At 35.1% G+C, this 13,394-nt stretch overlaps 1 protein-coding gene across 1 annotated transcript in view; it reads left to right on the forward strand.

The window, feature by feature from the left end:
- Window positions 1-13,394, forward strand: part of GLIPR1L2 (GLIPR1 like 2) — a 57,743-nt gene that overhangs the window by 33,055 nt on the left and 11,294 nt on the right. The window contains 1 exon segment of the mRNA XM_043967691.1: window positions 11,159-11,244. Coding sequence (XP_043823626.1) covers window positions 11,159-11,244 — 86 coding nt within the window.

A 13,394-nucleotide genomic window follows, 5' to 3' on the forward strand; every position in this document is an offset into this window, starting at 1 on the left:
GACCAAGAAACATTTCCAAATGGATAAGAAATCAAAGGATATGAACAAATAGTTCTAAAAGAATTCCAACTTATTAACAATAAATATATAAGATTGCTCCAACTTAATAATATTAAGGGAAATACAAATTAACACAACACTGAGGTTTCATTTCATAGCCTCAAATTGGCGAAGATGGCAAAATAGGGAATTAGTCTGTATTGGAGACTGTGTAAGACCCTGAATGTAATGAGGTGGCAACTGCCTTACCCTAGTTTTCATTTCACACTTTCTATACACTTCCTTTTATCCTTGCGCTGAGAAACCTAGTAGGTTCTCTGTATGTACTTGTTGATGATGTACCCTATCAGTGCCTCAAACTCAACATTTACCAAAATATGAAAGATTAAGAAAGTTATTCCACCCTTTCCCTCTAGGCTACATCTTATTTTAATTTTAAGTCTCTGTTAATAATATCACTACCTTCCCAATCATCCAGGTTCATTCATGCATTCATTTATTAGATACAGCTAGATGACTCAGTGGATAGAGCACTGGGTCTGGAGTCAGGAAGATCATAATTAAAATGTATCCTTAGACACTTCCTAGCTGTGTGACCTTTTGCAAGTCACTTCTCTGCCTCAGTTTTCTCAGTAGTAAAATGGGGACAATAACAACACCTATCTCCCAAGATTACTGTGAGGATAAAATGAGATAATACTTGTAAAGTACCTAGCTCATAGTTGTTGTTTATCCTTCATTCTCAAAGAGGACCATGACATCACAGTGATGCCATGACTTGCACTAAATTGAGTTTACGTGAGTGGAGGGCTGTGCAAAATCACCAACCTTATTCTCTCTTCCAGAGCCACCTGCATCCAGTGGCAAGATATATATCAGGATGACTGGAGATGGCCCTAGATGTTTGAGGTAATCGGGGTTAAGTGACTTACTCAAGGTCACACAGCTAGTAGGGTCAAGTGTCTGAGATTGGATTTAAACTCTGATACACCCACCTCTAGGCCCAGTGCTCTATCCACTATACCACCTAGCTTCTCCTTGGCAGCCAAAGTCCTTCTTACCTTCATTGTTTAAGAACATAATGTACTATATGCTTGAAGAAATAAGAATATAAATAAGACATGATTAGAACTTTCAATCTAGAAGATAACAGGTTAATAGAACTGAAAAGCTGCCAGAAGAGCAATCTTTTGTCCATCTATGCCTCAGAAAAGTTCATATGTCCCAATGCTCCCCAACATCCCATCCTCCATAAGAGAAAAATGAGATATGATTCATTCTTCCTGACTAGAAGGGAAGCAAGGAGGAGAAGGGAGAACACAAGAGTAGGATATATATACTCTGTCCTTCATTGAACTTTGTGGTCAACAAAAAGAGTATATGGATTAGGCAAAGTTAACAGTAAATACCATGAAAACCATCTGAAGTCAACTTTATTTCTAGTCAAATTTGGTCATATTTTTAGAAACATTTTATAAATCTTATTGTTATTATTAAGTGTTGTTGCTCTGATCCTCCATGAAGCATGACACAAAATATCCAGTCCTTATAGTGAGAGTTAGTTATAAGTCAAGGATAATGACATTAATAATGAATAGAAGTTGCCACTCCTCTATTCATTTCATGACTTATTTGGGACTAGAGTACTAAATTAGGGAGGACCTACTATGTCCACAATATGAAGTTGTTCTCTTAATATGTAGTCCACAAAAGATTATTTCTGTGTGGCACAGAGCTGGACAGGAGAGGTGTAGGTTCACTTACCCCATTGTAAACACATAGGTTTCAATTTTCAATTATTCACTATGATAATGCCAGAGAGTATGTCTCATTTTCATGAGCATTCCATAAATAAAGAACAGAACAAAAAGGATTGAAGAGGAAAGAGAGCAATATATATGTTTTTGAGACAGTAAGTTCCGGCCAAACCAAACTACTGTGCATTTCCCAAACATACTTTTTTTTATTCCTGCCTCCATGCATTTATTCACAATGTTCCCTCTACCTGGAATTCCTGTGCTATGACCACTTGCTATGTAGTTCCTATTTATCTTTCAGGGTTTAGCTTAAATCTTCCATGAAAACTTCCCTGAACTCTCACAGCCCTTCACTTCCTCTCTTATGGCACTTTCACATTCTACTTTGCATTTGAGTTATTTGTATGCATGTTTTATGTCTTCAGTAGAATGTTTCATGAACACAATGACTATATCTCATTCTTGCATTTGCCATATCATGTACAAAGGTGCATTGTTCCTAGTAGATGTTTAATATATTTGTTGAGTGAATAAATGAATGAAAATGTGCTGGGAAGAATGATGGTGATTTGGCTTTAAATTATGAATGCTTGGAAGACATGGTTGAATAACTTTCAATTATTTTCAAAAATCATATAATTCCTCACAAAATGAAGATTAACCACTAAGGAATCAAGATGGCAGAGCAGAGGAAGCTTTACAGCTGAATTCTCCCAACATTCCCCTCCAAAGAACTTTAAAATAATGCATCAAATCAAATTCTCTAGTAGCAGATCCAATAAAAGGTCAGAATGAGATATTTTTTCAAGCCTGAGAGCTTAGAAGGTGGAAGGAGAGGTCTGTGACACAGATGTGGGGGTGAACCTAGAGCACATGCAATGGTAACACCAGCTTTGGAACTTGGAGGCAGCTATGACAGCAACGGCAGCAGCAAGAGATCATAAGGGGATTGGACAACTGGTCAGAAATAGATTATAAGGGACCCCTGCTAGAATAAGGCATAAGAGATGGCACTGTTTTGTAATTCTACTGCCCATATACAATTCCAGGTTACAGTTCCAAGGTGGAGAGGAGTCCTCATGACCACAAGAAAGCAGGGGCTCTGAGGAGCAATAGTGCTTGTGGCTATAAGGGATCAGGGTCCCTTCCTGGCCAAGGACCAGAACACAGACCAATAGAGCAGTGACCACACCTATCTCTGGATAACACTATCTTGGAAGAGCAAAAAACTTAGAAATCTCCAGAACTAGCTCTACATAAAACTAGGAGCACAGAACTAGTAGCACAATAAAACCCCTCAAATTAAGGACAATGTCCTCCAACCTCTTCTCCCTCCTGTCCCTCCATCATCCTACCCAATGAGCAGAGTCCAACTTTAACATAGTTTTTCAAAGTCAAGAAATAGACTAGAGAAGTGAACAAATAGCAACAACAACAATGGCAAAATATCTGACCATAAAAAACTACGATAGTGACAGGGGAGATCAAGGCACAAATAGAAGATAATGATGAAAACACCTGTGAGTGAAGCCTTTAAAAGAAAAAGATGTGAATTTGATACAAGTCCAGCAAAAATTCCTAAAAGAGCTGAAGAGACACCCCCCGCCAAAAAATTAAACAAATAGAAGTGTTAGAGGAAAAATTGGGAAAAGAAATTAAAGCAATGCAAGAAAATTATGAAAAGAAAAGTAACAGCTTGGTAAAAGAAGCACAAAAAATACAGAAGAAAGTAACACTTTAAAAATCAGAATTGGTCTAGTGCTAAAAGAGATACAAAACTTCACTGAAGAAAAGAACTCTTTAAAAAGCAGAATTGGACAAATGAAAAAAAAAGGTACAAAAGTTCACCAAAGAGTATAATTCTTTAAAAATTAGAATTGGGCTAACATAAGCTAATGACTCAATGAGACACTAAGTAGCAATTAAACAAAATCAAAAGAATGAAATGATAGAAGATGTGAAATAGCTCATCAGAAAAACAATTGACCTGGAAATGGAATGAGGAGAAATAATTTAAGAATTATTGAGCTTCCTGAAAGTCATATCTCACCTACCCCCCCAAAAAAAAGCCAATATATCATCTTTCAAGAAATTAAAAATGGAAATTTCCCTGATATTTTAGAACCAGAGGGTAAAATAGGAATTAAAAGAATCCATTTATCACCTCCTGAAAGAGATCCCAAAATAAAAACTCCCAGAAATATTATAGTCAAAGCCCAGATCTCCTAGGTCAAAAAGAGAATATTGAAAGTGGCCAGAAAGAAATAATTCAAACATCATAAAGCCAGTTAGGATCACACGAGATTTAGCAGCTATCAACATAAAGGAACAAAAAGCTTGGAATATGCAATTCTGGGAGGGAAAGGAGCTGGGATTACAAACAAAAATAATCTACCTAGCAAAACAGTATAATTCTTCAAGGGAACAAATGGACATTTAGTGAAACAGAGGATTTGCAAGCATTCCTAAAGAAAAGGCCAGAGGTACATGAAAACTTGACATTCAGATATAAAAATCAATAAAAGCATTAGATGGTAAACATGATAGAGAAACATAATGGAATAACTAAGGTTAAACTGTTTATACTTCTATAAGGAAATGTTACATGTAACTCCTAAAAACTTTATCATCATTAGGGCAGTTTGAAAGATTCTGTATATAGAGAGGGCAAAAGTGTGAGTCAATTATGTTGAAAATTTTCTCCAAAAAAAAATTATGGGGGTGAGAAAAAGGGATCACTGGGAGAAAGGGGGATAGAGAGGAAGAATGGGGGAAATTATCACAGATAAAACAGATGCACAAAAAAGAGCTTTTACAGTGGAGGGGGGAATTGGGGAAGAAGCCTCATTCTCATCAGAATTGGTTCAAAGAGGGAATAATTTGGTATAGCTATCTATCTTATGGAACAGGGAAACAGGCAACTATACAATATAGATCCATGAAGGATCTTGGAGGCCATCTTATCACAGATGATCTCATTAGTACTCATAGGGTTTTGAGCTATAAAGGAGAGAGAGAGGTTGGTGCCTTAGTATCTATGCCAGTATTTTCCAAACTTTATGTACCAATTCCCCCCTTTTTTATACTTTATATAAAATGATCTATGCAAATAATTTCCTAGCTTGTATTATATTCAAATAAAGTTAAGAATTTATTATAATGTTTATGGCACAAAAATCTTAAATATATAATAAAATCAAATAGCACAACATAAAAAAGAGCGAGAGAGATAAGCAGGGAGCTTGCTAAAAAGGGACCATAAAAATAAAGTAACACCAATACTAAACATACAGGTACAAATGACATCTAAAATATTAAAGGATAATTTAATTAAATTACAGGAGGAAATAAAATAGTTAAAAGTGTACTAGTAGGGTATCTCAACTTTCTCCTCACAGAATTAGATAAATCTATTCATAAAATAAATAAGTTGTTTTAATGAACAGAATTTTTAAAAAGTTAGATTAGACCTCTGGGAAAAAAAAAAAAACTGAATGGGAATAGAAAGGAATGTATCTTTTCTTAGCTATCCATGGAACCTTCAAAGAAATTGACCACATGTTAGGGCATAAAAACCTCACAAACAAGGAAGAAATATTAAATACACCATTTTTACACCATAATACAATAAAAATTGCAATAAAGGGCCTGGGAAACACAGATTAAAAATTAATTGGAAACTAAATGAGCTAATCCTAAAGAATGGGTGGATCAAAGAACAAATAATAGAAATAATCACCAGTTTGGCTAAAGATAATGACAACAATGAGATAACATATTAGAATTTGTAGGATGTAGTCAAAGCAGTACTTAAGGTAAATTTTATATCTCTAAATATATCAATTAAAGAAAAAGAGTAGAGCAATGAATTGAGCATACACCAACAAAAACTAGAAGAATAAATTTAGTGAAAAGGAATTTAATAGGATATCTTCTTTTTCTATTTTTTCATATAGTTTATGTAATATTGGAATTAGTTGTTATTTGAATATTTGATAAAATTTTCTCAAATCCAAATGATCATAGGTTTGGGGGGAGCAGGGAATTTCATGTATGGTTTGTTCAATTCCTTTTACTTAGGGTTATTTAAATGCAATATTTCTTGTTCTGTAATTCTAGTCATTTCATATTTTTAGATATCCATTTCATTTAAATTATCAGATTTTTAGCATGTAAGTTCACACAAAAAATTTCTAATACATTTATTTCATTATTTGCTGGGATTTCTCCATTTTCATTTTTGATGCTGACAACTTATCTTTTTTTAAAATAAAAATCAGACAACATAGTGGTTTATCTGTTTTATTGTTTTTCCTTAAATATTCTCCCATTTTATTTATCAATTTCCTGAGGGTTTTTAAATTTTGCTTTTGATTTTGTTAATCTTTTCTTTGATTTTCAAAATTTATTTTCATATTTATTTGGGGCTTATTAATTTGTTGATTCCCAGGGTTTTCTCATGCTTGATTTATTTATTAGGCATGTTTTTTTTTCCTCTTTTCTGTTGATGAAAGTGCCTAAAGATGTAAAATTTTCCTTTAGAACTGCTGAACTCTTATTGTTTTCTTTGATGAAATTTTCAATTTTTTCTATGATAGTTTATTTAACCCATCGATTCTTTAAGATTGAGTTATTTTTGCTCCAACTAATTTTAATCCTTTATTCAAAGACTTTTTATTTAATATAATTTTATTACCTTTTGGTTGATAAAGTTTGCATTTAATAATATGTTTCTTTTCTTTGTTTGCAAAATTTCCATTCCCTGTTACATAGTAGTTTTTCTGTAAAGGTACCATGTACCAATAAGAAATATGTATTCTCGTGTGACCTTGGGCAAGTCACTTAACCCCCATTGCCTCACAAAAACAACAACAACAAAAAAGAAATACATATTCTCATTTTTGTTCATATTCAGAAATCAACAGGGAACTATCATAGAATTTTTTTTAAAATCCCTTCAGGTCCTTCACTTCTTTCTCATTTATTGTTTGCTTTAATTTCTCTGTAATTAAGGGTTGCATTGAGATTCCAGATATTACTACTTCACTATTTCTACCTATAAATCTATTTAGTTTTCTTTTAAGCTTTTATATGTAAAGCTCTTCAGATCATTTATTAAATACTGATATTTATTCATTGCCTAGTATGTATTTAAACATAATATACTTTTTCTATTTATCCCCTTCATTCAAATCAATTTTTATTTTTGCATTTTCTGAGATCATGACTTTTCCTCCTGCTTTCTTTTCCATTTACCTGAAGCTTAATAGATTTTATGACAGCCCTTTATTTTCAAGTCTATTTGAATCCTTCTTTTTCAAGTGTATTTTTTGTAAACAATAGATTGTTAGGATCTGTTTTTTAATCCATTCTGCTTCCCATATCCATTTTATGGTTGAATTCATTATATCCACACTTAGTTATAATTATTAATTATGTATTTTCTCTATATTATATTTTTATAAGTTCCTATTTCTTTCACCCATGTCCTCTATACAGAAGAAGTTGTTAAAAGAAAAGGAGTTTACTCAAACCTAGTAATCTTTTGATCTTCACTTCCCCCTGAGACTTTTTCTGTTGGAGTATTATACCTTCTGCTCCCTTTGGGATTTCCCTGATTAGATTTCTGTTTATGATGGTCCCCTCCCCCTGGAGTTTATCCTGTCAGGGGGTTCTGGGTGGTGGTGTTTTTTTTTTCTTCCTGAATCAATCAGAACACTGCCAAACATCTATTATCTGAGCTCTTCATGTTAGCTTTTTTTAGTGTTTTTGTGCAGTCCTGGAATAGATAAGAGGGCTTACTGAAGTTTTTCTTTGGATTTTTTGGATATTATACAACCTAGCGCGGTTTTTTAAAATTATTGCTGCAGCAAATTAGAAAATGTGGGTTTCTCATGTGACCAAACTATTGGAATATATTATCCAGAAACTAGCTGTACCAATTTATTATGAATAAACTAATTATAAGAAACAGATTCATAAGTTAGGGACAGCCTAGACTTTGGTTCTTAACCAGTTCAAAACATCTCATTATTGGAAAGAACCTCTGAGATCACCTAGTTCACGTTGTACCTGACCAAGAATCACTGCTACCTATATCACCAACATTGAACCTATCATGAGTACTGAACTAAGAATTACAAGACCCGAATATGGGGGCAGCTAGGTGGTGCAGTGGATAGAGCACTGGCCCTGGAGTCAGGAGGACCTGAGGTTCAAATCTAGCCTCAGACACTTAACACTAGCTGTGTGACCCTGGGCAAGTCACTTAACCCCAATTGCCTCACTAAAAAAATGAATAAACAAGACCAGGATATGGGCAAGTCAGTTTCTCTATTTCATCTCTATGTAAAGATTGAGAGATAGCTGTGGATAATGAATAGAAAACTGTCCGCAGAATTGAGAAAACCGGAATTCATTTCCACCAATGATACATACTGGCTGTGTGACACTAGGCAAACCATTTGATTTCATTTAACTGCTTAGGCAGCTAGGCTTATAGGTTGAAAAGCAGGTAATGATCTGCATTAGTAAATACAGTTTCATCACTAGAAATTCCCTATATAAATTTAATCACAGCTTTCATATTTATATATGTGTGTGTGTGTGTGTATTTATACATATACACATATATACATATATGACGTATGGCAATGATAGATAGATAGATAATTTACTATGCCACAAACAAAAAGCTTCAGAACTTTGTGGGTATCAAAAAAGCTGAGAATGTGGGCATCTTTAGAAAGAGATTCGTATATCCCAGTGATTTGAGAATTCTTCTCATGTAGGCTTTTCCAAGGGGGATGAGAAAATAGTAATAAAAGGATAATGTCTTAGATTTGAAGGTGAAAAAATCAGTAGCAGCCAATCTACTCAGGCTTTTTCTACAGACGTGTGTACTAGACAATTGGACTGCAGTTATGGAGGTGTGATGTTTAAAATCTAGATTGTGTGATCGCCTTAAATTAGAAGCTTCAGCACCAGTCTTTGGGCGTTAAACATTTATTAAAGCATACAGATATTTACAAGGAGTTCAGAAAGTTAAGAAAAAGAAGTCCTACCTAGCCTAGAGTTCCAGCCTGGTTGGGTTCCTCCTCAAGTCCTCCTCCACGAGCCTGCTTTAATCAGGAACTCTCCAGCAAGCTGATTGTGGAAGCTTTTTATAGGTCTGGAACAGAGGCGGTCCTTATACACTGCTTCAAGCCGATTAGTTGCTGTCCTCCAAATCCATTGGTTTTGAAGGTGTTCTCAAGTTGAGTTCACAGTCTAGCTTCTGAGAACAATACCTTCTTAAGGAATAGCCAGGTGTGATTACAATCCAGTTAACTCAAAGTAGGCTAATCAGCAGTCAATCACTCTCACTTGATTCAATCAGTCTAGATTAATCTCCAGGTGGGTCTTTGAGTATCTGCTAAATCCCATTATTTCATCACAGAGGGGATAGCCTGAAGACTTTTTATCTACAGCTGGCAGATTCTGTGGACAGACTGAAGTCTCAGTTCAATGAGAAGTAGAAGCAACAGGAAAAGACTGCAATGGACACAAACAAAAAGTGAAAGGCATGGTTAAGTAGCATGCAGTGAGATGAACTCTTAGATAAGGCAAAGTAATTCCCATATTGGGTTAATTTCCAAGTATTCCATAGGAATGGGAAAAAAGGGGGGTTCAAATTTAAACAATCTTTTCTCTCCATCCATGCATAGGCATCAGGATAGTGCAGCCAGGTGGCACAGTGGATAGAGCACTGGCCCTGGAGTCAAGAGGACCTGAAATCAAATTTCTCCTCATACACTAGCTATGTGACCCTGAGCAAGTTGCTTAACCTTAATAACTGCCTTAAACATCAGGGCCCATCTCCAGTCATCCTGTTACATATCTTCCCACTGGACCCAGATGGCTTTGGAGGAGAGAGTAAGGTTGGTGACCTTGCATAGCCCTCCCTCACTTAAATCCCGTTCAGTGCAAGTCATCATCCTAATGCTGTGGTCCTCTTTGAGAAGGAAGGACAAACAACAGCAGGCATCAAGAGATACATGTTTGTGGCTGGGTGAATGAGTAAATGAAAGTTAATAATGTCACTCATTGATACTCCTACTTTATTATTTGATAGTTAAATTAAATTGTGAAAAGTAATTAGGAAATGGGATAGGAAATGGGTCAAGGAGGAGTTTTCTGAGTAGGACCAAGATCTGACTGGTAAATCTACCCTCAACCTTAAAGAAATGTGCATGACCATCCACAAAGAGTGAAGAGAAAAGATGCAGCTAGCTCACTAAAAGTCAGAGATTTGGGATTACCTCAGGGTGACTGCTATATCTAATTGGTACACATAGAATTTGGGAATGAGCATTTGACCAGCCCCAACTGATTTGGGACCTGTTGACCCTGTCTGCAGTCATTAGCAAACTGAGGGGGTTAGATTAAGATCTCTTCCAGCTCTAAAATTTGGAATCCATGAGTGTATTTGGAACTTTATTCCAAGATGACTGGCTGACTCCTTTAGTCCTAATATTGAGAATTACCCATTAAGTTTTTGTTGGACTCCAAGTCCACTTCTCAGTTCCAGGAAGGAACATCGCCATCAACCTGCCTCTGAATTAATCTGATCTGCCCTTACCTATATTCCCTTTGATTACCTTTTTTAAAAAACAAGGTCATTTCATTAAGGCTTAGTCTGTTACTCTATACATTTCTGCTCAGAAGCTGGTCTACTACTTTTTCTCTTTGCTTGTTTCTGTTATACTAATGTACTTTCCCTCACTATACAGTAGATGTTTGTCCCTTACCTTAAATCACCTTACTGATCTGATGTTTATTGGCCAGAGTTAATGTATCTATACCCTTTCTGATGTGCTGGTCAGTAAAGAAATCTGATTATTGTCATATTCCCCTCAAACAAGAATATTAACACTTTTAAAACCCTCTTTACTTAATTTTCTTTTTAAATTTTGCTATAGGAAATAGCTCGTATATATAGTACTATAAAGTAAAAACAATACTTTTCTTAAAATTTCTTTGTGAGGTCAGTAGTGTAAACACTATTGTCCATCTTTTAGAGATGATGAAACTAAGACTCAGAAAACCGAGGGGTTAGAGTATAATCTGTAATATAAATTGGAACAGGGGTGGATCAGTAGTTGTGGTAGAAAAAAATAATTCTATACAAGGTAAAATGAGGAAAAGATTTAAAATCCATTTTCATTTTAAACTATGCAACTTTGTCACTGCTACATGAAGAGGAATGGTTACAGAGGGACTTATTTTCTTGGTTAAGTATTTCCTTGCAGTCATTTTCTTAATTCATATTAGTATTTTCTATTAAGACTTGACAACTATGTATTATTTAAATTCATATGAAAATGTATGTTCAAGCAAAAATGCTTTTTCTGTTTTTACAGTGGGAATACTAGGAGGAGGCCTTATAAAGCAGGAAGATTTTGTACTGAATGTGACAAAGAAGATAAATGCCAGGATATGCTATGCAGTAAGATTAAGCAATAAGTTGAATGTGGAAAGAACAGAATAACATCCATAAATGTATTCAATAATAATGATATGATTTAACAGAGGTTTCTTCATGCCATGTTACTATTGTTCCACCTATCAAAGTAGAATCACATAATATTACAGTTGGGAGCTACCTTAGAAGCAATTTGCTTCAATCTATAATTATATCATGCTCTATTTCATTTAAAGCATGAATTCCCTTCCAACAAGTGATCAACCAAGAACTCTGCTTTAGAATAAACTGACTGCCCAACCAGCCCATTCATTTTCTGATAGCACTTTAGTTTCCCAATATTGAGCTTCATAATACTGAGCTAAAATCTGCCTCCCTATAAATTCCACACACTGATGCTAGTTTTTTACCTCTGAAGCCAAGCAAAATAAGTCTGATTTACCTTCCTGTTGTATATGTGTATACACACAGCTACATATGCTAGTGTGTACATATATGTGATATGACTTGTGTAGCATAATATGTGTAGGTGTGTGTAATTGCAGTCTTAAAATATTTGGAGATGTATTTGGATATATACACACATATACATCCCCAAATATTTAAAGTCTCCAGTGATTTCAGTAGCAAGGTCTTCTCTTTTCCAGACAAAATAAATTATTAATTCCCCAAGTTCTGACCTTTTTATCAAAAATGTTCTGAAGTTCTTATTCCTTTAAAAGTCAAGTTTCCTTCTTATATGATTATACTTAGTTTTGTCAGATATATTTATTTTGGGTTGTAAAACTTCATCTCTTGCCTTTTGGAATGTCATATTTCAAGCTCTTCACTTCTTTATAATTGCATCTGCTAAGTATCATATAATTCCTATTGTGGCTCCTTGGTATTTAAACTCTGGTTATTAGTATTTTTTTTTTCCTTTTACATGGAAACTCTGAATTTTATTTATGATGTTTTTGAGTTTTCATTTTGATATTTCTTTCATGAGATAACCATTGATTTCTTTCTATTTCAACTTTTTCCTCTGATTCTAAAAAGTTTGGGTTAATTTTCATTAAAAAAATTTCCAGAGATTTTAAATCCCTCTCTGTCATTGGACAAACCTCATTTCTTATCTCTTTCTGTTCTGTCTTAGTCCCATCCTCCTCTTCCATCCCCCTAAAAAAAAAATCCCTCTTCAGATATCTGCCCCTTCCACTATGTTTTCTGGTCAACAACTTACTTTAATCTTAAAATTTTTCCTTTCCCTCTCCCTCCCTCTTTTTGGTGCTCACTGTGATCCAGCCCCCTCCTATGATATAGCATCCTTGGCCACTTTTTTCAATACTATTTGTACTCTTATTCATACCCCCTGATTCACTAGTCATGGTGGGGGACTCAGAATGCTTCTGTTACCATTCTTACTTCCAGAATCTCCTTCTACCACCATCACTCAGTAACCTCTCATCCTTTGAAGTGTATCCAATCCAAATTTGTCACCCAGTTAGTATTCTGATAGCCAGCATCTACCACCTCCCAGGACACTCACCTTCCTTCCTCGGTGAATTCAGTGTCTTTGTTAAGAGTCTTTCTCTCCAGCCCAATTCCTGCCCTCATACTAGGGGATTTCAACAGAAATGTTAATACTCCTTCAAAAACCCTAACATCTCAATTCCTCAGGCTTCTCAGTTCTTTTGACCTACTTTATTGTCTTTCGTTTCACCTTTAGTACAACCAGAGATGACCATGCTCTTGATATGACCATCATCCTATGAACGTTAAAACTCTTTTACCTGATCATAATAATTTATTATCCCATATCTTACTTTGGGTAATTACTCCTAACCCTGTTCTTTGTCCTTATTATGATTTCAAATTTCTCCATCCCTCAGTTCTTTCCAGAGCCACACCCTACACTGACTACATTCTTCTTCTCTTCCCTATCTCAACTTCTTGGCAACCAGTTCAACTACGCTATATTCCAGTCTCTTGTCCCCTTATCTTATCCCTGAACATGCCTTCCCAAGCTTCAGCCTTGGAATACTTTCACCATCTGTTGCTTTCATACCTTTTCATGTGCTGCTAAACAGAGCTGGAGAAAATAATATGATGAATGTCTCCCCTACAGATTTCTGACATATCTCCATTGTGTCCTCATTGCACCAAGGCAATTTCAGACTTTTTCAGACCTCCCC

This window comes from Dromiciops gliroides, chromosome 5, assembly GCF_019393635.1.
Source record: "Dromiciops gliroides isolate mDroGli1 chromosome 5, mDroGli1.pri, whole genome shotgun sequence".
NCBI classification, from domain to species: Eukaryota; Metazoa; Chordata; class Mammalia; order Microbiotheria; family Microbiotheriidae; genus Dromiciops; species Dromiciops gliroides.